Raw genomic sequence first — 26,897 nt, forward strand, 5'->3', positions numbered from 1 at the left:
CAAAAAGAAAGCAGGAAAAACCACAAATATGTGGAGATTAAACAACATACTTTTAAAGAATGACCGGGTCAAAGAAGAAATAAGAGGAGAGATCAAAAGATACGTAGAAACAAATGAGAATGAAAATACATCCTACCAAAATTTTTGGGATGCAGTGAAAGCAGTTTTAAGAGGGAAATTTATATGATTACAGAGGGAAATTTATATCATTCTGTCAAGAAACAAGAAAATTCCCAGATAAATAACCTCACGTTACACCTTAAAGAACTACAAAAAGAACAAATGAAACCCAAGGTCTGCAGAAGAAAGGAAATAATAAAATTCAGAGCAGAACTAAAAGAAATAGAGAACAAAAAGACAATAGAAAAAAATGTGACAAAGAGCTGGTTCTTTGAAAAGATTAATAAAATTGACAAAGCCTTGGCTAGACTCACTAAGATAAAAAGAGAAAGATACTAATAAAATCAGAAATGAAAGGGGAAGTTATCACGGATGCCACAAAAATACAAAGGATCATCCAAGAATACTATGAAGGACTATATGCCACCAAATTCAATAACCTAGAAGAAATGGACAAGTTCTTAGAAACATACAGCCTTCCTAGGCTGAATCACGAAGAATTGGAAAATCTAAATAGACCGATCACCCGTAAAGCAATTGATTCAATCATCTGAAACCTTCCCTGAAGCAAAAGTCTGGGACCAGATGGCTTCACCAGTGAATTCTACTAAACCTTCAAAGAGAATTTAATACCTGTCCTACTCAAACTCTTCCAAAAAATTGAAGAAGAGACAAAACTCCCTAACTCATTTTATGAGGCCAACATTAGCCTGATACCAAAACCTGGTAAGGACAACACAAAAAAAGAAAACTACAGACCAATATCTCTGATGAATACAGATGCAGAAATCCTAAACAAAATTCTAGCAAATCGAACGCAACAACCCATTAAAAAGATTATTTATCATGACCAAGTGGGGTTTATCCGAGGGGCACAAGGATGGTTCAACATAATGCAAATCCATCAATGTGATACATCATATAAAGAAAATGAAGGACAAAAATCATATGATTATATCAATTGATGCAGAAAAAGCGTTTGACAAGATACAACATCCATTTATGATTAAAACACTTAATAAAATAGGTATAGAAGGAAAATACCTTAACATAATAAAGGCCATATATGACAGACCCTCAGCTAATACAATTAACGGTGAAAAACTGAAGCCCTTTGCTGTACGTTCAGGAACACGACAGGGCTTTCCCTATCACCTCTGCTTTTCAACATAGTGTTGGAAGTCATGGCCAGAGCAATCAGGCAAGAGAAAGAAAAGGCATCCAAATTCATAATGAAGAAGTTAAATTGTCACTCTTTGCAGATGACATGATGCTATATATAGGAAACCCTAAAGACTACACCTATTAGAAACAATAAACGAATACAGTAAAGTTGCCGGCTACAAAATCAGCATAACAAAAGTCCATTGCATTCCTATATACTAACAATGAAATCTCAGAAAAAGAAATTAAAAAAACAATTCCTTTTGCAATTGCAGCAAAAAGAATAAAATACCTATGAATAAACTTAACCAATGATATGAAAGACCTTTATGCTGGAAACTAAGACATTTTTAAAAGAAATTGAAGAAGACAGAAAGAAATGGAAACGGGGTCTAATATGTGGTGATGGAAAGAGAATGGACTCTGGGTGGTGAACACACAATGTGATGTATAGATAATGTATTACAGAATTGTACACCTGAAATCTATGTCACTTTACTAACAATTGTCACCCCAATAAACTTTAATTCAAAAAAACAACAACTACTTGACCATTAATAAGAATGAGAGGGAGCAATGTGCTTAAAAAAAGGAAAGCAAAAGAACCCTTCCACCCCAGGGGGTCCTCTGGATATTGTTATGATACTGTGGCTCGAGGAAGAGGCTTCTTTGAAATGCCACAACTTTTGGTTGCTTTGTCGGTGTTTGGAATTAGCGCACTGAAATTCTGGTTCCGTGTTTGCCACGTGTTGTGATCCTACGAGGTCCTACCCCTTTCTGACACCAGCTCTTGTCCTGTGCTAGGGCTCGAGGATCAAATGAGATGATTGTATATGGCACCTGAAAAACTTTTTAATAAAATATTCAGGGCTGTCATTTTATCATGTAATTTTCATTTTTCTGAAAAATAAGAGTATTTCAGTTTTTCAGTTTTTAAGGGAATCCTCCTTGTATTTTAGTTTTTAATGGAATCCTTTTGCTCAGTGGTAGTAATTTCTTATAGAACAGAACATAGAAAACACTGAGTATAAAGCTCCGCCTGGCTTCTCACTGGGTGAGCTGACTCCTCCTGGGGACGCTCAGCCAGCTCTTAGGGCCAGGGGCCAGCCGTGTTATTAGGCTGGTGCAAAAGTAATTGCAGTTTACAAGGTTAAAAATTGCAAAAACCACAATTATTTTGCACCAACCTAATATTTCCATCACCAACTCGTGCAGAGGAGGGATCCCACAGCTTATGGAGGGCGTCTGCTTCGTTTGCTGGGATTTGGTTGGAAAGCTAGTTAAAAGGAATTATTTTGAGGAACATCCCATCCTGCTAAACTGTAGCTCTTTACTTCTAGGATCAGTAGTAAAGTACTACCTAATTTACCCAGTAGGTATAATCGAGAAACTAACAAACATTTCTGAGATAATTTTGTGATCCTAGAAAATGATGTATCCCTTTCCAGATGTTGTGTGTTACAGAAGCCCTTGGCTAAGCCTGATGTATTTTAAATGTCTGAATTTACTATTTATGTCCTATAAATTTCTAGAGAATAAAAGTCCTTTAACAAAAAATCATTTGACATAATTATTTTTCTCATGCTAAAATAAAATTTTTAACAAGGAAATCTTTTTGCATTATGTAGATATTTTGAAAAACAGTTTGAACTGTCAGAACAAACAAAATTACCCATGTTTCTTCACTGTCGAAACTCACATGCTGAATTTTTAGGTGAGTCTAAGCTAAAGTATCATTTAGAATATAAGTTTTGCAGAAACGAAGCTATTTGCTAAACGTTTGCTCTGTTTTTAATTCACAGACATAATGAAAAGAAATAGAGATCGGTGTGTAGGTGGAGTAGTAAGTATAAAAGGGTTGTTTGTAACATATGCTGCACAACAGCCTTTTGGTTATTCAGGTTTGTCTTAAGACGTTTCCTATAAGTATTATCTGCCCAGCACTTAACTCACGTATCCAGAGCAGTGATTTTTAATCTTTGGATCATGGACTCTTTTGACAATCTGCCTCAGAAAAATGGTCAGATATACAAATTTTCATACATAATTTCAGGAGAGACTCACTGGTCTCCCCCTAAACAACTGTTATTTAGGTGTGTAAAACCACAGCATTATACTATGCCTACTAAGGAAAGGGCAAATAGCACTGTGCACTAATTATATACCCACATTGCATTGCTTTGACAGTTTCGTATATATTCTCTTAAATTTTTAGCCTCTGCCTGATGTTTCATACGTACTAGTGATATGCATGTTTTCTGCATTGCTAACGTGTTAATATTACTGTGCACATTTTTATCTGTAGTTTACTGACCCTGTCTATAATTTATCCTTTAGGAACAGTACTTGGGAATTGAGAGAGGCTTTCATTAGTGTCCTTGGAAGTACTGGTGGCACTTATATGTATATATAAGTGATATATATAACCTTCAGGCTCTACTTCCCAGCCCACTTGCTCTATTTCTAAATAAGAATCTACTTGGATGATTCGATAAGTTTTAAAAAATCAATGGCAACAGCAAATCCACTTTAAATGTTTGACTTTTATTAAAAAGATTGCCAAATAAAGAATTAATAACTAATTTTCTGAAATGGTTTATGAGGAGTTCACATTTAAGACTTACCTTGATATTCTTGGAGACCATGTTTTCTAGTCAGTTGGAAATGCTGAGGGAGAAAATAAACCCTTTGGGGCAGTTGTGTAATGCATTTTTCTTTATTGTTGAGAAACATGTTATCTTGGGTGTATTCAGTCTCTCTGGACTCAATGTGACATCACTGGTTAGATGTGTTTAAAGGAGTGTTACCATTGTTACTCACTGATTTTGATTACATAAATACATCCAGACTGTGAAAACTATGCCTTAATCCCTATGTCTTGGAAGGAGAAACGCCAGTTCAGTGTTTTTTGTTTTTGTTTTTTTTTGGCTTGCTGAGTTGATATTGTTGGCAATATAACGATTTACATATTTTAAACAATGTTCTCCCAACCTCTTCATAAATCACCTTATAACTTCCCTCTTAAACATCATTTCTGTTCTAGTAAAAAGTATCCTCTAACGGAAAAATGGAATATTTAAAAATATATTTTAAATAGTTTTATAGCATTTCTAGCTTTCTGTCATGCATTTGCCTAAGAATGTGCTCCCTACCCCAGCCCCCTTCCTGGAGGTACACGCTATAACGTATACGTGCAGTAATGCCCATACGCAGACAGCCACAAAGACAGGAAGTTTAGGCAGCCAGCTAATTCCTTCTTTCCTCGTGTCACTGGAGATGATGACAGGTTATAATTGTGAAAATTGATTTGAAAATAAAAATTGTAGGGGCTACCGCATTTGAAACCTTGTGCTCCAGAAACCCTAATGCATCCATTTCTGCTTAGAAAATCTTATTAATGTTATTTAGAATTTTAAAGAAAGGGTTATTATAATAAAACTGTCCCTGTCCGTCCTTAGGTGCATTCATTTGATGGCACCAAGGAGGCCGCAGCTGCTTTGATTGACTTGGATCTCTATATAGGATTTAATGGTTGGTAGGTTCTTCTTTTGTTTTTTTGTGCTTTTAGTTTTTATATTAAGCAGATTCCTTAAATTGTTTTACAGCGAATTGCAATTTAAATGTATTTTTATTAAAGTTTGTATTTTGCATTGATCTTGGCCTGAGAATTTCAGTAATTATTTAAGAAATATTACAAGTTAAAGCTGGAATGTTAAAAACTACTACCCTTTGCTCTAATAATGGAAAACAGTTTTGTGGTGAGCTCGGCAGCCAGCTTTCTCTAGCAGGGCAGTTTATTTTCCGGTTATTTTATCCCTTTGAAACATACATGTTCACAGCATTGTATACGAGTGACATCTGACCACAGGGGAAAGGTCATACTGTGACATAATCATCTTATATGTCTCTGTAGGTCAAGTAACTGAGGAGTAGAGAAGCTAAGAAACAGGTTTAAAGTAACTCGATGTGTGAGATCCTGTGTTCTCTGGCTCCTCACTCTGACGTTTCTGACCATTCACACTAAAACCACATACACCCAGTACAGGTTCATTTTCTTCCAAATTTGGTGAGCCTCTGTCAGTGTGTTTCCACAGGATGTCAACGTACCTTGTTAAATAAATTACAAAATAGTATGAGATTGCTTTCCCTCTTTAGTGTTTCATTTCCTTAAATTACCACTTTTCTCATATTATTTTTTTAATTAAAAGCTTAGGAAAAGAGAATCATGAAATTATTTGCTATAGAGTTCAGACTTATTTAAATGTCCTCGATGTGTCTTCCATAGTTTATCTGATTAATTTATAAATGACTATGCAGAGGAGTACATGTACGTGGATTAAAAAGTCTGGGAGTACTAAGAGGCTTATAAACAAACAGTCTCCTCAGCATGCTCTCTACCCCGAAGTCAGCTTTCCCAGAGGTAGCCACAGTGCAATTTGTCACCATATTTGCACATAATATGCATTGCTACTCTTAAATTCATTCCCTTTATTCTCATGAAGGCTTACGAGCATTTAAGTTCACATGTCCCATACTGTTCCCCAACCTGCATTATCCTCCAGAGTTCTCTCAGTGTAGTTATTTCAGAATTTTTGGTTAAATGTATATTTGGTGTTTTTATTATTGTGTCTGCATACACTGAACTGTGTGGTGGACCTCTGTTTTGATTCTCCTGGAGTAACTCTCCTCAAACTTTTATTTATTTGGCTTGCTTCAAAACTTTAAGCCTTCTCATACTTTCCAATAGCTCTGTAAAATGCCTTTCTCTAGTTTTCCACATAAGGAAATCTGCCTAGATTATCTGATAGTTCCATTCGTTCCAGACCCTTCCATCTTTCTGCTTCAGATTGAGCCTAGTGTCTTTTCTGTGATAGAATTCCTATGTTTAGATCCCATGTATTCTGTTTTGGTTTGTTTTGATGGAACATGTTTGAAAATGGTTTTATTCTACTCTTCCTCTTGAAAGTTTGCCTAGATAAGTTAGTGCATTAAAAAAAAAAAAATCTTTCACTTGATAGTTTTTCTGGGAGTAAAATTCTAGATTAAAAATCATTTTCACTGAGAATTTACAATGTTCCATTTCTAGGTTCCAATGTTGATAAGGTCAGTTGCTGTTCTGATGCCCAGTCCTTTCCCTGTAACAGTTTTTTTCCTGTAGATTTTGGTTCTTTATCTCTGGTATTGTCACACTTCATAAAGATGTTTTGATTTGTGTGTGTGTGTGTGTCATTTGTTATGTGCTCTCTACTAGCCCCTTCCAGCTAGAGGCCCATCTTTGTCAGTCCAGGAAAATTTTCTCAATTTTTTGTTGTTGTTGTTCTTTGGACCTCCTAGATTAATACTCTGATCTTATTTTTTTATTCTACGATTTCTCTCTGTTTCCTTGCCTACTTTCAAAAAAGTGCTTTATTTTTTTCAACCTGTTTTATGATACTTCAGCCTCTGAAAGCTCTCCCTTTTATTTCTACCATAAGCTTGTTTGACAGATGTAGCATCTTCTCATCTTTCTAAAGATAGAATTATAGTTTTTAAAAGTTATTTTCTATTTGCCGGAAAATGCTTTTATTTCCTCTGAGCTCCTTTTTCTTTTGTTTTGTTCTCTATTATGATGAAAGCTTTCTTCAGATGTCAGGCGATTCTTCCCTGTATATTTAAGAAGTTAAAAAGAGAAAAAAACAAGCTATTTGGGAGCTCAGTGGTGAGATAGCCCATCAGCTGGCAGGCCAGTCAGGTGGCCAACTGACATTTCACCAGGGGTTCCTAAATGTCAGCTTGTGGAGACATTCTTCTGGGTTGGTTCAGTTTCTCCAGATTCCTCTGATCTCTGCTGGGAAAGTGGGGGTGGGGTTCATCAAAATACCTGTGTTCCGAAGCAGGGTGGGGTTGGAGAGGATCTCACAGCTCGCTCAGCAATCGGCCTCCACGTGCATCCCATGCCTCCTCTGTGCTGCTTGTTCTCCAGACTGTACACTTCCCGCCTCCTGCCCTCCCCCTCTTCTTCCTTCCCCTGGGTGGGGCCAAAGTAACCATCTCTGCACCAACTCAGCAGAAGGTCATCTGGGAGTCCCATCTTGTCCGGACTTTTCAAACAATCCCCCATTCAGTTCCCTGCCTTTCCTGGCCTTTCTAGGTACTAGTTCTTGCAGTTAGAATTTTCTTGGGTGAATCGGTTTGCTTTTATATCTCTCTCTGCGGGCGCATAGCACTTGAGTCACTTAGCATGTAAACACACGTTATTTGTTTATCATTTGTCCATCGGCTTTCTGCTGTATGTTTTGATTAGGGGTCAGAAATGTCTCCTAGTTTCATCAAAATGCTGTTTCTTTTTTTCGTTGTTATTTTGGGGTGATTTTCAAGAGAAGGGGGTAGAAGGCCTTTATTCCATCCACTTGAACCATAAGTTTGTCTTAGATATTCTAAATTGAGTTTACTTTTTTCTTCCTACATTAACCTAGAATTAATGGGTTAGTCATTTATCTAATCAAAGTCAGTATTTCTATTCTTATTTTGAAATTCAATTTATTGTAGTCTTAATCGGAGTCTCCATGTATGGTAATTCAATCTATTTTATACTATTGATAGTCTTTGTTTTCTAAGGATTAAATTATAACTTCCCCCCCAAAGAAAATGTGCAAGTTTTAAATTTAACTACAGAATTAAACAGTTGTTCTTCCTTAAGTGAGAAACTTTATTAAATAAAGATACTGGCTTTAAAAATATTTACTCTTGTATATATTTCTGTATTTAGATCAATTTTTAGAAACATGGAATATATGTAGGAAAGGACTAAATCAATCAGATAATATTTCATGAGATCAAAAATATGCAAATAATTTGGTAATATGGTGAAAAGTTTTAAATTTAGTATCCAAACTGTGGTGGCAGAAAGATTAATTTTCTTTCTCCCCTTCTAAGTTCTGCCTGGGCTGTATAATCAAATTAACATGAAACATTCACAGGAGAAAATGTTCAAATTTACTACACACGTGTACATGGGGGTTCCGTAAGAGTATGCGCCCGAGGACACATGAGGCAGTTAAGGCTTATGTGCATCTTTAAGAAGTGCGGAGGGTTTGTGGTTTGGGACGACAAAGGGCAGAAGGCAGTTCCCTTGGAGCTGGAAAGCAAATGTCTGTCAGTGTGTGTGTGTGCTGGGCCACCTCCAACGGTGGGCACAGACAAGACTGATGAGGGGGGCCTGGCTGCCCCCTCCCTGTCCACTCAGTTTAGAGTGTAGTTACCTAGGATAATAGTGCTCTTCCTGGAGCTGGTCCTCCATCTCAATTCTCTTAGGCAGTTAGAGGAACGACCAAAGGGTTTTCCTCTTTTAAAAAAAGAACCAGCTTAAAATAATCAGTATCCCAAAGAGGCTTATTTTGGGGTGGCAAACTCTGCATCCCCTCAATACTGAGCATATCAACATATTTTAGAAACTATTCATATTGACCGAAATATTAAGATGGATGAAAATACGAATTTTTTTCCTTCTACAGAACACCTAAATAAAAGGCTAGTACTTTTGGCATACTAGACACACATTTCACTCCTACCCCTCCTAAAATCCTACTAATACTACAGATATTCAAAAAGGAAAACCTATAAAAGCAAAGAAAAAAGGTGCTTTGCTAATGGAGAAATATTCTGTAGACTTCTGGAAGATACTTTTAACTGAAAGAGAACGCTTAGACTACACCACTCTAAGTTAGGCGCATTACTCAGAAACAAATGAATTCTCTTAAAGCTAAGCTCTACAGAGAAAATTATTGTCGTGTGCAGCCCCCCCGCCCCCCCGCAGCGGCAGGATTTGGTTGGACTAGATCTTAATCTGGATTTTGTACGATGGTGACAGGGAGAAAATTCTGAGGTGTCCTAAATTTAGTTAACAGCAGGCCCAGGAGTGGCAGGACGGGACAGGAGGGATTATATCGGTAACACCTACAGGGCCAGCTGACAAGACAGCTCACCTTCCTGTATGTCTGTTGGAATTTTGGATTAGCTTCCAGGTGACTGTTTTCACGATTATCTAAGAGAGTACAGCCAGGCGCCATCGAGCCCCAGGAGCCTCTGCTGCTTCAACTTTCCAATCAGTTGCCCACAGCCAGTCCACAGGAGTGGACACGTGTTCCTTGCAGGCTCTGTGCCTGTCCCAGAGCTGGCCCTGTTTCACCTTCTCCCACCCCTTTGCCTATAGACAATGTAAATTCTTTCACGACTAACGTCTTTCTGCCGCACCACCACAACCCCTACTTGAGGTGTGAAGGGCTCAATTCCAAGAAGGTGCTGCTGGTTTAGATTTCATGCCTCAGGAGCTGGTCTTTTTCTTGCTAGCAATGACCTAATAAATCCTTTCTTTTAAAAAGACTTTCAGCCCTTGGAAGTTAAAATTTTTGTTTATTAGGAATGTGCAAATACAGTGGTATACTACCATTATGGCCAAAGTTTGTTTTGTGATTTTGGATTAGTTTTGTGATGTTTTAGACACCTTTATAATATGAAAAAATGTTATCCTTCATTAAATGCACCTTTTAATTATATATGTACATATGAATCTTTCTTTAAGCTCACTGAAAACTGAGGCTAATTTGGAAGTTTTGAAATCAATACCTAGTGAAAAATTAATGATTGAGACTGGTTAAGTTTTTTAGAACTTTAATTTTCATATTAAACCATCCCAAAAAAGAGCTAGAGAAAAGTGAACAAATATTTTAAAATAGTATATTCAACCTCAACAATTATACTTTGCAGAAAACCTTTGGAGGTCATCAATTGATGAAAAAAAAATTGATGCACTTTTTTCAATTTTAGAAGTTTGACAAAGCCTATAAGGGGATGTAACTAAGAAAGTTGTAGTTTTAAATATTTCATTGAATAAACAAGGAGTCTTAACTAAGCATTTTACCTCAGGTTTCAAAAACTATTCAGATTTTTTAAAGCCATTAGTGTCTTCTTTGTAATGGCTTATTTCTACAACACATTTTAAATAAAGCGCAGAAATTTAAATCAAATTGGTTTAGTACAAAAATTTTGAAAATCTTTTGCCTCTTAAAACAAAGTTAAAAGCTGTAATTTTTATCCTGTGGAACTCAATGGTCTCCTTATACACGTGGACATTTTTAGAAAAGTCAAGACTGAACCATTCTGAAGAAAACAGGTTTATTTCCTTGGGGAGTGGTGAAAAGTGAATGAGCTCATTAAAAGTACAATGCTTGTGAAACATGTAAGCTATCAGAATTCTTCATTAAGGAAACAGGTCATTGAATAACCCCAGAATTGGAAGCCACTATTTCACACTCAGTAGAGGCAATATAGAAGTTTAACCCAAATGTGTTCATGACACAATTTCTTTTAGCTTTAGGTCTTTTTTAAAAGCATGCCATACACCAATGTTAGTAGGAAGAAAAAAAAAGTCAGTCTTGTAAAGCATTTAAGAATTTGTACAGTTCGATTTTATCTTGTGCTTTTTCTTAGAATAGTTTTCTGTTGCTTTTTGCCATGTTTGAAGCTGAATCATGCCTTATATTTTAGAGGTTATATATTAGTTTGATAACGTTCATTAAAAAGTACTTTAGAAAGTTAAACCTCCTAAGAGACTTCTCTTTGCTAACTCTAGATGCACCTTGGTGTGGAGTCAAAAATACACATGCTGGTTCAAAATTCATAAAAACTTCATTTCCTACCAAAAAGAAGTGGGAAAATGGGCACTGTCTGAAAGACAGAAATGAACCCTGCCACATAATGTAAGTATTTTTTTCTGTCTTCAGAAACATTAAAATCAATGACCAAATGCCACTTACAAAAGGAACTCAAGGGACAGAATGAAAGTTGGGTGAAGTTCAATCAAACTCCACGTTTTAATGCAGTGGTTTGGAGGAATTTGCATCTGAATTGTCCTGTTTCAAGCCCCTCCTTTCATCTCTCTGCCCAGTGGTTTTGCAGCAGTGAGAACATCTGTCAGTTTGTAGGCGAGAGGATGAAGAGCTTAAAGCTATCCATGCGTAGACCTGGTTTAAGTTCTGCTCTGCAGCTTCCCTGCTGATGGTTATAAAAACACTTAGCAGGAGACTTTTTCAATGGTATCTGCATTTTAAATGATTTGACAACCTGAGTAAACCAAAGCAGTAACACATTTCTGGAAGCCTCTGAACAAAAGGACAAGTTATAGACAGGATTTATTTTTTCCAAAAAGGGGCAAAACTTACAGAATTTTATTTCCTAAAAAGCAATTCAGAATCATTTTTCCACTATATTGTATAGTTCATGTGAAAAGAGGGCTGTCTTACCATCTGTCAAGGAGTTGGAGAGCATAATTTACAGAAAAATCATTTTAATGGGGGCATCATCTAATTTCTTTTGTTTACACAAGCACATAAATTGAAATCTAGACTTTTATCAATCTAGTACGGTTTACCAGTTCAGGCAATTGGACATGCTTATTAACACATTCATAAAAATTAATACTGGATTGTTACTTTTAGATTGTAATAATTCCTTCCATATGCACCATTTTTTTTTAAATCGTTTTTTAACAGGTAAGAAGAGTATTAGGTAACCCAGATCCAAATTCAGCAGGCAGAAAAGTGAATTATTCTATAAAAACGTATTAGATTCTTTTCCTTTATTAATATGCTGGTGTTGGCAGACTTTTAGACCCAGTCTTTAAAACCCATAGGGTGAGGAATATATATATATCAATTCTGCTTAGTAAGGAATCACTTGTAATTTTTATGAAATGTAGATACTTGCACATTGAGTCAGGAGACAATATTTCTGAGTAATTCTTTGGAAATCTAAGAGGACACTAGAGATAAGAAACTGGTACTTTTCCAGCAGCCAGCCTTGAAGTAGGTGCCAACAGTATATCCAGCTTACTTTTCTATACGCGCCTTAGTGGTAAGTATAACTGTTGACTTTAGATACATTTGCAAAGCAAAATTTTAAGGTGTTTCTAAATGCAGACAATTAAGAACTAAAAGGCTTGATTACAAACTGCAATCATTAATACCAGTTCTGAGTAGGCAGAGCTTGGGAAAATCAACATTTGCAAACTGAAAATTTTAAACCACATTTCAAAAATACACAGCCTTTAGTCTAATTATTAATTAGCAAGTTATAAAATTCCTACTTACAAAGTCATTCTTATCAAATTCTGTTAAGTTTTGTTTTAATTCATTGTATAGAGAACTTTCCTTTAGATTCTAAATTCCTTCAAACACATTTTGGAGCTCTTGCCATGTCCGGTGACTGAGGCTCCACAGAAGGATCGAGCCAGTCCCTGCCCTCACGCATCCACGAGTAGGTACACGTGCCAGGCACTTTGGGTAAGGCATGCCATGCATCGAGTCCCACGAGGCACCCTGCCCTCTGGACCACACAAGCAGATAAAAAGCACAGTAATCCCAGGTGACAGTGCCCGGTACCGAGGTATGAGTATGTGACTGGGGCCATAGGACACAGCAGCTGTCTGCCTTGAGAGGAAGAGAACTGAGGTGACATTTAAGCTGTTTACTAACAGGGAGTTATGCCAGACCGAGATCAACACTTTGAGCAAAGGCCACCTGCTCCAGGGGAACAGTGAGTTCAGTGAGGCAGAAAGTAGGATGCACGGGTAAGTGATAAGTTGGGGAAGGCAGAGTGACAGGCCAGACTGAGGGCTCTTGTACTGGAGCCTTCTTAGTTCAGATTTTATCAGGACCCAAAGGATTTTAAGCAGGCAAGTGACTTTTTTTTCTTTCTTTTTTTAAAGCTATAACTGGTGTCAGTGTGGAGAAAGGACTGGAAGGGGGATGGGAGGCAGGAGTCACATTGATTTCACAGTACATGCGTGTTCGTTCCAATTCCAAGTAGTTAACAGAGGAAAATTCTGTAGTTTACTAAGAAAAGTGGATTGTTAGTGTCAATTTAAATGTTGACAGGTTTGCTTTTAGTATATTTTGACTGTCAGATAATAAAAACTTAGTAGTCAGTTCATTTAGTATACAGATTAAGCAAGGCTTTTGTGTCAACTTTAACAGAGTAAAAAACTTAGTTAATCTTTAATCTTTGTCCCTAATTCTTTTAAGTATTTATATTTGAGAAACTGATGAAGGGAACATAAAGCATAAGACAAGAACTATTTAAATGTTTGATTTTGACTTTAAAACTTTCTATTTCACGTATAAAATATTCTACCTATATATAATATTGCTATAAAACACTACTGATAATTATCATTATTCTAGACAGAGAAAGTGAAAGATTGACACCTGGACTATAGTCTCTCTTGCAGGGAAAAAAGTACAGGAAGAGATAAAACGCCCCCACCCCACCCCCAGTACATCTTGTTCCAAGTAAATTTCTTTCTTCGCTGTCGTTGCGTTAGTGACAATGCCGCAATTTCTTGCTGTCCTTTCGGTTCTCTAAGCAGTGGCTTTCAGACTTTGCTATCTCCACAATATGACCAACAGTCGGATGCAGTACTACATGTACATATAAAAATAAACAAAAATGGAAACGGTACTTCCCTAAGCTCTTCATGACCCATTGATGAATATGTGACGATGACCCTGTTTAAAAGGACTCTTCATTTCTACTGGGTTAATTGCCTAATTGTGGTTTTGTGACAGATTTGAACCTGGTTCTTGGCTCTAGTTACATGCAGGAATCTGTCTCTACTGTTTTACATGTCCTAGCAGTTAAAACTTTTGTGTTGCTAGTGCTGAAAACTATAATACCTGTTTAAGCTTATTAAAGGTGCTAGTACAGTATCTTTACGTGGAAAATGGTAAATACCTTTGAAACAAATTGGAAATTTAACCATCTGCCTTCGTTTTGTTTTAGTCAAATTCTGGAGATAATGTCAGCAGTAAGAGGTGAGGATCCACTGGAATTAGCCAATACACTATATAACAACACCATTAAAATATTTTTTCCTGGCATGTAATGGGTATATCTTCCATGTTCCATCACGTATGTACTATTTCATGGTAAAACTTACTGAAAGTTTCAATAAAGGCATTCTCTGGAAGTTGTCTAAGAGGTATTATATATAACTATACACCATCCCTCTCATTTTTATCCATAAAGACATCAGGATTTTATTTTAATGTCACTTCATATCTTAGCTTAAAACAAAAACCTCCGAGTATTTCATTTTGTAATCTCTTCAGAAGTCCAAAAGGACAATTTTATGTCAATGCTACAAGGATAGAATGGCTAACATACTGATTTTCACATCAAAATTAAACATCATGTTCTGGTTTTTACCAAGGTTTAGTTGATAAAAGCCTATTTCTCAACTCTCACAGTCTCTGAATCAGGACTTTCAAACTCAGCTCAACTGTAATGCTACTCTCAAATTTCAGGAAGTGTCTCAATCACTTCTGAAAGCCTACTTTTTCCTTAGTTTATAAAATCCATATAGCCTTTATCCTCTGGTCCAAATTATTTCCTTGACATTTGTGGTTTCCTCTGATTTGCATTTTCATTCTCCCACCCATTTTAAAGAAACACTAGGGTCCAGAGTCAGATGCATTATATACTTTCATTGAGGAATCTTTGGCACAGTTGACGCACCGTATAATCATTACATCTATTAAAAAGCTATTTGTTCAAATTTTGTCATAAAAACATGAAAACATTTTATTCTATGTACAATAATGTACACAAATTTAAATAGGTCACCAAAGAGACCAGAAGTAATGAAAGAGGTATATTTACAGTAGCACATCACAGTAAACGGAAAACCATTCACAGATTCAACATTGATACTGTTTTTGTGCTTGGTTACACTGAAGTGAAGCATATTACTCCATTTTGGATGAACTGAATTTTAAATACTTCAATGATTAGTAACTGGTATTTTAGTCAGTGTCATCATTAATCAATTCTTCAGCTGCTGTGGCTGTGTGCTGAAGCACTCCGTTTCTTTCTCTCTGAACGTCATCGTCACAATCTGTGCTGTCATCGTCATTCAATTCCCTGTCAGATTCAGCAGCAGCCTCTCTTACAGCTTCCTCTGGATTTTCATTGGGTGCAAGAAATCCATTGTTGTTAGACATATTTGAATTATCCTTGATATCGTCTTCGATGTATACCTTTTGATGGCACATGGGACAAGTATCTTGAATGTACAGCCATTTCCGAAGACAAAGTGCATGGAAATAATGATTACATGGTGTGATCCGAGCAGATGTTGTAAACTCATGATAGCAGATTGCACAGACATCATCTATTTCTTGTAAGCGGCTCCCTTTTATTTCAGGAAGTGAATTAATTTTCTTAACAGCAGTCCTACGATTCATGAACGTCTTCCAGCCATTTTTTGCTTGTAAATAGATGTTAAAATATGCATGTAGACACATCATACAAGCCCGAATTTTACTGCCTGACTCAAACATCATAGTATAAGCCCCATTTCCAAACATTACCACTCCAAATATAAATTCAATAATATTGCCTGTTGAACGGACATAGTAGACATAATCATCAAGCTTTTCCCAGAGGACGTTATAGTAACCATCAATCATGAATAGTGTATAAACAGTGAGGGAAACAATTACTTTTAAGCAGAGTTCCACACAAAAGGCTGTCACGGCAAACAACCATGTGTTTAGTGCATAGTGATGCCACAGAACATAACTGAGTAAAACAGGAAGAATAAACAGGCAGGCGGAGACAAAGAGCACAGGGAAATGTCTACGAAAAGATGACACATGAGAGGCACTGAGAGACATTAATACAGGGTCTGTCATTCCGTGGATGAAATGCAGGACTGCAGTTAATAAAAGGCACATGTTTCTACTTAAGCGAATAAGTCTCTCTTCCGGTCTCAGCCCACTTAAACCAGTCTGAAGAGCCAAAATGAAAAATAAAACAGGTGCTACGAAGCCAAGGCGCCTGTCGTCTTCTTCAGTTGATCCAATAAAGGCCAATATTCCAAGGCCCAAATAATGGGCGACTGAGGAAATGACAGCACTCATGCCCAGCACAGTTAGTGTAGAATCACAGCCACTAATTATAAGATTGCAAATGAGGTCCCAGAAATCATCCCATGAAATAAAGAAGGAATCCGTTTCGTTTGCCACCCTTAAAATGTACATTAACACTGTAGCCTGAGCTGTGATTCTTGTGAGCCAGAAGACTCGCAGTATGTCTGGGAAGCGAATCCTCTTCCACGTGTCCTCCAGTAATAACTGTAGTCCATAAATCCGATACATGTGCCTCACTAAAAGATAAACATAGCGTGTGGAATAATAACACCACTTCAATTTCACTGCCAAGACCAGCACTGTGTTTAATGTGAGAATCAAGGAAGAAGTAAAAACTAAAGTCTCTCGGATGTGTAGCGGCAGCTCTGTGATCAAGCCTATTACAGGAATCAAGAGATCCAAAATAATTAGTTGTGAATAGATGGAATGAATTTGGAGTAATGTAATGTATCCAATCCCGAACGTTAGCTGGAGAACAATGAGTGCCATCCATAGCGAGGGCCCTTTCCGAGGAAGCAGCTCAATTCCAAACGCTGACGTGTTGTAGGCACCATAGAAGTCAATGTGCAAAGCAGCATAATAATTGACCAACACTGAAGTTGCAGCTAATACAATGGCTGAACTGTACATGTAAAACTTGAAAAGTGAGCGCTGTGACAATATCAGAACAATACTGGATACAAATATACCTGAAAAAACAAAAAAGGAAAGGTCATTTGAATGAAACATTTTTAAGACATGTTTTTCCACTAATAGTTACATTCTTCCTTTAATTAGGAAATATCAACATTTTCAAAATTCGAACACTAAGCCTCAACACAATTTAGCCCAATGGCAAAAAAAAGGTTTCATCAAGTCAGAGTTCAACAGGACAGACCAAATTATTTTTTAAAACCTTATCCCTTATTTTCTAATTTCCAAAGTAATTCTAGTAGTAAGTACTACACACCCAGGCACCAAATGACTAAATCATCTTCAAGATGAGTTTGCAATAATACATTTTAACAAGTTTTAAAAATCTTTAAAGAACATGTCCTTTATAATTTCATAATCATTAAAAGTATTTAAAATAATTCTGGGGGTAGCCGGTTGGCTCAGTTGGTTAGAGTGTGGTGCTAGTAACACCAAGGTTGCTGGTTCGATCCTCACATGGGCCACTGTAAGCTGTGCCCTCCAAAAAAAAAAAAAAGACTATTACAAAAACATTAGAATTTAAAATAACCAAAATGGAAAACATCTGTTCCTATTAAATTTCATAACTCTTTTCCTTAAAAATGTTAAGAAATCGAATTTAAGTTTTATACTTAACACCTAATTCTTCCTTTTCCTCAAACTGTGAGCTCCTGCTGACTCCTATTTTTCCTGCTCCTCAAACTTGGGCATTCTCCCTTGGCTCCAAGTATTTTTTGTTTTTTGTTTTTTCTTTTTCTCTACATACTTCCTTGCAAATTTCAGGAATGTCCTCCAAGTTCCCATTTTCCTATACAGTACTGAGTCTTTTTCTCCAAATAGTCAACCCTTTTTATTCTTCAAATTACAAAAGTAACATTCAGAAAAGCAAAATATCTTAAAAATGGTAATAAATCCTCCCCCTCCCCCACTCCATATGTAGCCAGCATATAGTCTGATGTGTACCCAGCACCCTCTGTTTTGTACTCTGACACATTTTTAAGTGAGATTACAATAAACATTATCCAAAATTTCAACTATGGAAACATCCAAATATTCACCTAGTTCCACTTCAGCGTTACAATGGCAACACTTAACATTTCTAAATTCTAACTCCCTCAAATGCCTTTTCCTTGCGATTTCCAATTTTACTTAAAGGTACCATTACTATTCTCTTAATGGTACCTTCCAGCCCCACACCCTCAAACTTGACAATCAGTTGCCAAATTCTGCTAACACCTATTATCTCCCTTTTCTCAGTGATACCAACCTATTGCTTTGTCTCTAAAAACTCATGTGTCCAAATCCAGAATCTACGTAGGAGACATCACCAAACTGCCTTTCATTTCTCATTGAAGGATCCAATTTGCTTTAGTGATACTCCTCTCAACGCACACACCAAAGCTCCAGATTTCTTTTCCAAACACACCCCTTCTCCGCCATAACTGCAGCTGCGTTCATTCTTCTCTGCTCTGGATGATGGCCCCAACTTGCCAAATCCCTGACTGTTCAAATCCTAGTGTCACAGGACCCACCTGTCCGACAGTGACTGTCCCTTAGGCATACACACCTACAGAACTTGGTGAAATAGGCGCCTCATACTCATATACTACCTGACACTGGAGTTTGTAGTTACCTGAGTAGGTATCATCTACTCTGTTACAGAACGCGTGCTTGATAGCAAGCAAGGATCCTACCTTGTACATCGATGGGTTCCCAAAATGTTTTGTAGAAAATAAATACAGTTAGTATTCATTGGAGAATTAAATGTTTCTGTTGAATTCTGGATTATGTTTTTAAAATCAAGCACAAAACACAGCCCACTTGGAAACTGAAACTTATGAAGAAGCAAAGCGAAGCTGAGAAACCCGAGCTTGGAATACAGAAAAAGTGACCAACTCCAAATTACATGTCCATTTATCTGCCTTATTTCAGCATGTAATCAAGAAAACCATTGCATATGACAGTGGAGGCATTTCATAATCCATTGCATGTAAAAGGACTAGTTCCTCTAAATGATGACTGCTCATGAATTAAAATTCATCCTGTGCCAATGTGTCAAGTCATTTTGTAAAAAGGAGAACAAAAGAACAATCACCTAGAAGATACATAAACCCCCTGCGTAAGCCACCTGACTGATTCCCAGAGCAAGCGGGTCACTACTCATCTCCCAAAGAGCTGACAACTAGGCATAGGCCCTTTCAATGCAAAATGGACTTTTTCTGAGCAGGATTAGAAAATTTTCCATGGAAGGTAACAGGAAAGGAAATGAACTCAGCCACTATATGCCATATGTAATCTTACTTTCTACACTGAAAAACAAAAGTCAGTTATTTTTCCTGAGACAAAATTTAAACGAATCTCATAACGAGTCAAAACCAAAATAACTTCAATTTGATTTTATACCACTTAAAAGGGAGAAAGTCAAGCAGGGACTGTAAATTATTTTTGTCAACTTGCTATTCACAAAGTGGTAAATTAATCTTTACTTGTGAATATTCATGAACTTTGCTGTAACTTATAACCAGTCCTTTTTCTTCTGACAGCCTTTTTCCTCTGAAGCTTACTTTTACATACAAAGGAACGAACAAACAATTTGGGTTTTAGAATATGTTTGGAGAAAAAGTGCCATTTTGTTTTATGCAAAAGAACCAAAAGAAAAAAGGGAAAGCGGATGGTACACAAATAATGTAGTGAGGCTACACTCAGAAAGATCAGATGTGTCCTAACAAGTAACCACTATCCTACTCTCTTGATTAAAATTATAACCCTAAGATGTAACCATGACCAAACATTTCAAGAATAGTATAAAACTGCTTAATTCCTACCCAAAGTTTGCATGTACATGAGGTTCTTAAATTTTTCTTTCATACTCATGTTCCTATGTATGGAATGTAGAAGAATCAGCTCTCATTTCACAGAAAAACAGTCAACTTTCCAAGGACAAGTCTCTCCACATTCTCTCTTGTGGACTTTAGGGAGTGTTGTCAATAATATCAAAGTTTTGTTGCATTTTCACAACTTCAGACATAAAACTCTTGGTATTTACTCTGTAGGACTAAGAAAATTAAGCCCAGGGATAGTTTCTCATTAGCATTTCAGAGTGACCTCCGTAAGTAATCAAAGCTTGCATAAATGCTGCTTTATAAAGAAAAATCACTTTGGGACATTGAAAAATAGAATTAACTGAAATCACAACTCAGGTATCCAATTCTCCAGCAATTAGAGTTTCACTACAGTTCTCAAGGTAAGAAAAGAGGCAGGTATCAAAATCAATTCAGGAACTTTTAAGCTATATATGAACTCAATTCACGAAAGTGTCCAGGGCCTTTACAATTACCAAAAATAAGCAAAAACAAAAACACACACAAAAAAACACCACAAGTTATACAACAAACTGTTTTTAACTCTTTTATGGGAAAAGTCCATTCATACTCTTAACCTTTTCTGGAAACTTAACTAAAAATTAGAAGGAAAGAAGACAAGATTTACAACTCTCCAGTTACCTTAAATATCTTTAAAAAGCTGTGGAAAACATTTCAGTGCTGGACAGAATGAAGACTGAGCCCAGGAACATATGTTATAACTACCTTCTCTCAAGGGGGGCCCTAACCAATGAAATGCAAGGCAAAGAAAACAAAGTATCTTGAAATGTTAATCTGTAGGTGTACTTGATAAACTATAGCATAAATAAAATTTTTCTATCAAACTCTCAATTTAGATTAAAAGGAGGGTATTTTAAGTTTTTCAAAAAAATTAAATTTTGCTTTTAAACTAACATTTTAAATAAGTATGTTTTTATTAAAAAGAACTATGTGGACATAATATAAAAAAGTCATTGTTTAATACTGTATGGGTATTAAATAAATAAACCTCGTTTTTGCATCAACAAACAAACATTCATAAACACACACTCTCTGTTGCTTTTTACTCAAAAGGGATCCTACTTACCATTAGGGGATTTTCTTCTTTTCTACCTAGTAAAAAATTTACATTTCTGATTACTTGTCAAAGAGGGCATCTCCCGATTTATTGACCATTCATGTTTCTTTCTCTGTGAATTGCCAATTTATTTTTGTCCATTTATCTATGAAGTTGTTTTTCCTCAATGAATCAACCTCAACATTTAAAAAAATATTATAACTACAAATTCTTTGTCAGTTATCTGGAGTGCAAACATCTTCGACAGGTGTGCGGCTGGTCTTTTCACTTTTTTATGTGCCTTTTAACAGGTTTTTAATTTTAATATCACTGAATTTATCAATATTTTATATATTTGCTTTTATGTATTTTTTAAAAATTTTTCCTTACTCTAAGGTTAGGGGAAAAAAACACGTTCTATTATTTTCTTCTAAAAATGTTAAAGTTCTGCTTTTCACATTTAGGTATTAATCCTCTTAGAACTGTTTATATATTGAAGTGAGGTAACGATCCAGTATAATTTTTTCCATATGGATAACTAAATGACCACTAATTGAACAGTCGATATCTACCTCAATTCTACCTCTGAAACACACTGAGTTTCTATATATACATGGGTGGCCTATTTCTGGGTTTTCTGTTCTGTGCTTTTGGTCTATTTGTCTACCTCAGTGGTTTTCAACCAAGATCTTATACCCCTCTCTCCCCAAGGAGTTATCTGGCAACATCTAGAGACATTTTTTGGCAGTGTCAAGGAGGGAAGGGGGAGCTACTGGTATCTAATGGGTAGAGGACAGAGACGCTGCTAAAAATCCTACAATTCACAGAACAGCCACACCCCTGCAACAAAGAATTATCCTTTCCAAAATGCCAGGAGTGTCCCTGCTCAGAATCTCTAGTCTATCCCAATGCAGTCATAATTACTGCTGCTTCACTGTTTTTTCATGTCACAGGTTTTCTGAGTTTTCTACAGCACCAAAAATAACTATCTCATTCTTTTCAACAACTTTATTGTATGGCTAAACCAAATACACTGAACAGATTCCCTTTTAATAGACACTTGGGTTAACAATTTGTTGTCTGTTATTACCAACAATGAATATCCTTGCCCACAGTCTTAGTACAAGTACAACCTATACTTCAGGTCAAATTCTTAGAACTGGAATTGTGAGTCAAAAGAAATATGATGAATTTCAGTTGATAGCACCATATGGTTTTTTACATGGAAGTAGCAACCTACCAGAACTGTGTAACTTTTACCTATTTCTCCACAGCTTTGCTAAACTAGTTTCAATTCAAACTTTGAACTCTTCACTAACCTGATAAGTGAAATTTGGTTTTGATTGTATTTCTTTAACCATCTGCATTTAATTTATTGTGAACTGCTTATCCTGGTCCTATTTTTCTCTGGAAGTATAATTTTTTCTTATTGACACAGTAAAACTTTTACAAGGACTTCAATCTCATATGATGCAAGTATTTTCCCCTCCGTGTGTCATTTTTAAGAATTTTTTTTTTAACTTTTGTCATAAAGAAGTTTTTCATTTATCAAAATTTCCCTTGTAATTCCTGGATTTTTTTTATGTTCATAAAGGCCTTTCCACTTCAATGAAGCACCATTATATGAGTAATACTATTAAAACAAACTCCTATGCTTGCATTTTCTGCCTCAGATTTAGATTTGCTAATTCAGCATTATGCTGCACTGGGCTGCATTTCCTTTAGCATTTAACACATCCTAAGAATAGCTTAATATTGTTAAATAGTCTATATATTTGATGTGATTTTTATCTGGATTTCCAAAATGAGATGCTTTCTGAGCTGCTGAAATTCTCATTAGTTTTATACCAAATGAAAGTACAGTCGTAGTACTTTATTGTAGGGGGAAGGGAGTAAATTCTTCAGACACCACATATAAAATTGGTAATGCTTTTAACTTAGAAAATAGAGTTCCATTTTTATAAATGCATTTTAAAGAAAAAGGTGAGACTGAGTTCTGATTTATATAGTGTACTGAGAGGTCTACAATTATACAAAAAAATAACCAGGTAGAACAACTAATTTCAATTATCCTTTGGTATCTTTTACACATAAACCTGTCACTTTCAATAACATAAGATGCGTCATTAAATGGGCTTCCAATACTTAAAACATTTGTTTTTATTCAGAGTGACTTTTTAAGTACCAAAACAAGTTTTTAAGAAATGTTATCACTTACAAATATTAAAAATTAGCATAATTACATTGGCATAATGTAAGGAGCAGGCAGGTGATAAACTTGGGAAATATTCTGTATCTCTCATAAAGTTTGACCCAGAGACTATTCTGATATCAAAATTTTCAAATGAACACACCCACATTTCACTGATGCCTTCAAAAGATCAAAATATCTGTGACACAGTACGGTCTTAATTGAAGTATTAAAATATTTTTTAAAAAGCTATCAAGCTTGCTAAAAACACTTAAATAGCTCTTACTAGGTCCCAGATACTGTTCTAAGAGTTTACATTCTATCACATTTATTCTCCTTAACACCCTATGAGAGAGAGAACCATTATTGTCCACCTTTAAAAAGGTAGATAGGAAAAGGGAGGTAGAGGGCAGTTAAGTGACTCGCCTGAGGTCTCATTCTCCTTTAATTTGTCAAATACTAACTTCCATGATTTACTACAAAAATAAAAAGCATGGAGAGAATACAAGGAAAATACCACATCATTTTGTTCAAGGTTCTTAAACCGCAAATGATTTAATTAAGAAAAAGACTCCTTTTCCTTAAAGCTCTCTAGCCTGAAGCTCAATTCTGAGAGCACTGCATTCAAGCATCTAGTCCCAAAGGGGTTCTCAGAGGATCTGCAGTGACCTGCCATATGAACGGTCAAGGCTGCGGCTCCACTATTTGGGGAATGAACGCGTGAATCCTCTCAAACTCTGCTCCATTTTTTTCCTCCTCCACCATGGACTCTTCTCAAAGCAGAAATGGGGAGAACGCCCCAGCCATCCTAGAGTCAATGTTACCTGTGGTTATTTAGTCCCCCAAGCAGCACCTGGTTATCCCAAGTCTGATCAAGTGTCCTAGAAGTCTGCGCTCGCGCTGCCCACCCGCCGTGTGTGTGTGTGTGTGTGTGTGTGTGTGTGTGTGTGTGTGTGTGTGTGTGTGTAGGGGGGAGCACTCTGTCAAGCTCAGCTGGGACCATCTTTCTATACTGAAATAAATAACTGCCTGTGAATTTATGCTCAGGATGAGTGACTTTCAATTGGCAGGAATAAAACGCCTTCCCAAGAGCTCCCCATTCTTATTAATTTCATTTTAACACTAACCTCACTTTATCCATGACTGTCAAAATTAAACAAGATGTGTTAAGTATGAAACATTACAGCTAGCTAATGCTATTTTAAATTGAGGTGTAATTGACATATAACGTTATATTAGTTTCACGTGTTGGATATTTGTGTCCATTACAAAATCACACAGCTCCATTTTTGCCACAAATAATAAAGGCATTACACTTTTTCAGTGGTAAGTAGGAATGGCTGAAATTAAGAAGCTGGTGGATTCCTGGTAAGTCTGGTGGTGAAGAACAGCACGTTCACATCTGTTAGTTTTAAGATCTAGCATATAATTATTACTATACCATTCTGTATCTGGACTGCAGCTGTACAGAGGAGGAAAGTTAACCACCATTGAAGTCAGAAGACTTTTAAGCCTAGGCTCAGGCAACCACTTAACCTGCTGTGAATCAAAAAACACAACCTCTATGACCCTGCTTCCTTATTTGTAAAATGAGAAGACCACCCACCTTTGAGGGATGTTTGAAAGTTAGATATTAGGTTAGATAATACCAATGAAAATGCCTTGCAAAAGTAAAGTTCTAAACAAGTGTAAAGTATTGCTATTTATTGCTAAGAACAAAACATAACCACTTTTTTTTTGTAGGAATAAAGCAACAGATGGTTCGTAATTCAGAAAGGCTTGGTAAAGATCTTACCATAAGCCAGCCCTCAGCAGCACTTCAAAGATCACAAGAATTACCTCATCGACAACATTTGTCAAGTTCTAATTACTTAAAAAAAATTTTTTTACACATACTTCTCACTCCGGTGATGCAAGTTAAGATGAAGAGTGGAACATAAGACGTTTTTCAACACTCCATGCATATGCAACAAAAACTGATTTTCAGAAGCCTCTCTTGGAAAAGTCTCATCACTTTCTAGCCACGTTTTGATAATCATTTTCAACACCTCTACGTTACTCACGAAAATTTTTAGGACTCGTTATAAATATGGTCCTCATGCGGATTTTTGGTTAACGGTTTCATGGTCTGACATTTGAAACCCGCTCTCTCCCGTTGGGAAGTCATTTACCGCAGACACTTCACCATTATTATGTGGACCCCGTGGACACAGAAGTGACAACAGACGAGTACTCTGCATTTTGGAAAGAAGGAAACTGAGCCCCAGGCCTAAGCACAACAAGTCCAAGGTCACACACGGCGAGATAGGGACAAGCTGGGCTGCTGTTTTTCCAAGGTTGTCGCATACGACGTGGTAAGCCAGCACTCATTCCGCAGGAGAAACGGCAGAGAAAGGAGCAGCACTCACACACCCATGCTTGCCCCCCGCCCTCACTCAGGTGCAAGCACGAAGAGGGGGCTGATTCGCCGGGAACACCGCTCTACGGTCAACTCCGGGACAAGTGTCACCTCCTGTCCACTCCAAGCCCGCAAAGACGCCCCGTGGGGGACGAACGGGGTGTACACACGCGGACGTGTACACACACACGCGCGCGCGCGCGCCCCACGGCCTGCGCGCAGCTGCCCGCTCCCTGCGGCACGTCTCGGTCCGCACAGCCGTCCCGGGACGCAGGCTACAGGGTTCCCCTTACCAAGAAGCCGGAGGAAGATCTGGAGCCCGATGCAGAGCCTGCTTTGGCTGGAATCGTAGTAGGAGTTGAAGATGGCGTCGATGATGTAGAGGCAGGGCACCCGGAGCGCCACTTCGAGCGCCGCCCAGACCTGCTGATGGGCCATCCGCACCTGCTGCTGCTGCGGGTGACCCACCGCCGCCATGAACCGCTGCCACACCGGGGCTGGGCGGGCCGGGCCGGGCAGCGCGGGGCAGGGCCCGGGACGACGGCCAGGGGCGGGGGCTGATGCGGGCGACTCCGCCCTTCCCTCCTGTCCCGTCGCACGGCCCGCCCCGCCGCCCGCTCTCGTCTCTCGAGCTGGAGCAGGCGGCGGCGGCGGCTGAGGCAGCGGCGGCAGCTCCCGGGAGGCCTCCGGGTGCCCGGGTTTCCGGCCGGCTATGGTCTGGCTCCTCCTCCCTCCCCCGCCTGCCCCGCCCGTAGAGCCACCATCTTGACCTCGCCCGCCTGCCTCAGCCGGCGCTGCTGTTGCCAAGCCGAGGCTGCGCTCGCGGTCACGCGAGACCGCGGAGACCGCGCCGCTGTCGCGTCATAATCCGGCGCTAGGGACGCTCCCCAGTTTGTCATCACGCACGGCGTAGCAAACGTCTCCCCGCGTTGCCATGGTTTCCACCCACATTCGCCACCGACATCGCGTTCGCCGAAGGCTTTGGCGCCCCCCGGTGGCGCAGGCGCCCTGCGGCAGCCGCGTGACCGCCTCACCTGCGGCGGCGCGAGCTCCGGGAGGGACTCCCTGCGCCCGCGGGCGGGCGTTATTGGCTGTTTTATTAGAGCCCATAAAACATCCCGTAAACATGGTTCAGACAGAGTTGCTCGGGAGGAGGAAAGCCATGTACCCGCCGGGCCTACCCCACCGCACCGGGAAGCCAGGTCTGAAAGACGGCAGACATTCCGGGGAAAATACCTCGGAGGAGGCTGCCTGGGGTCCTGCTGGGAGCGTCGCTGCGTGGGTTTAACGGAGCGGCCGCCTATGTGGCACTGGACCAGGTGTGGTAGTCGCTCCCAACAACAGCCCTTATTCCTCTTCGCATCACCCTAACCACCTCCTCCCAAATTGGACAGAACTGAGGACACTCATGGCCACATTTTACTGATATCAAGAGCCACTGTGACTTAAGGACAGAACCCAGGCCTCG

The 26,897-nt window shown here is 38.2% G+C and overlaps 2 protein-coding genes across 10 annotated transcripts in view; one reads left to right on the plus strand and one right to left on the minus strand.

Moving 5' to 3' along the window:
- The window catches only part of TATDN1 (TatD DNase domain containing 1), a 33,162-nt gene extending 18,875 nt beyond the window's left edge, over positions 1 to 14,287 (plus strand). For 6 of the 9 annotated variants that reach the window (XM_019721936.2, XM_074316257.1, XM_074316258.1 and 3 more), the window contains 6 exons: positions 2,913 to 2,998; positions 3,087 to 3,127; positions 4,743 to 4,819; positions 9,845 to 9,915; positions 10,895 to 11,021; positions 14,101 to 14,287. In XM_019721936.2, coding sequence (XP_019577495.1) covers positions 2,913 to 2,998; positions 3,087 to 3,127; positions 4,743 to 4,819; positions 9,845 to 9,915; positions 10,895 to 11,021; positions 14,101 to 14,203 — 505 coding nt within the window. In that variant the 3' untranslated portion in view covers positions 14,204 to 14,287. Of the gene's footprint in view, positions 1 to 2,912; positions 2,999 to 3,086; positions 3,128 to 4,742; positions 4,820 to 9,844; positions 9,916 to 10,894; positions 11,022 to 14,100 lie in introns of those variants that run through there. The other 3 variants (XR_012490617.1, XM_074316256.1, XM_074316259.1) reach the window with 3 other exon arrangements.
- A 502-nt stretch (positions 14,288 to 14,789) lies between these two features.
- Positions 14,790 to 26,263, minus strand: RNF139 (ring finger protein 139). Its single transcript, XM_019721683.2, has 2 exons — positions 25,723 to 26,263; positions 14,790 to 16,939 (listed from the first exon to the last, which is right to left on the minus strand). The coding sequence occupies exons 1-2, from the start codon at positions 25,904 to 25,906 to the stop codon at positions 15,123 to 15,125; spliced, it is 2,001 nt and encodes a 666-aa protein (XP_019577242.1). The 5' UTR covers positions 25,907 to 26,263; the 3' UTR covers positions 14,790 to 15,122.
- Positions 26,264 to 26,897: the final 634 nt, after the last annotated feature.

The sequence above is a fragment of the Rhinolophus sinicus genome, linkage group LG12, assembly GCF_036562045.2.
Source record: "Rhinolophus sinicus isolate RSC01 linkage group LG12, ASM3656204v1, whole genome shotgun sequence".
In the NCBI taxonomy this organism is placed as follows: domain Eukaryota; kingdom Metazoa; phylum Chordata; class Mammalia; order Chiroptera; family Rhinolophidae; genus Rhinolophus; species Rhinolophus sinicus.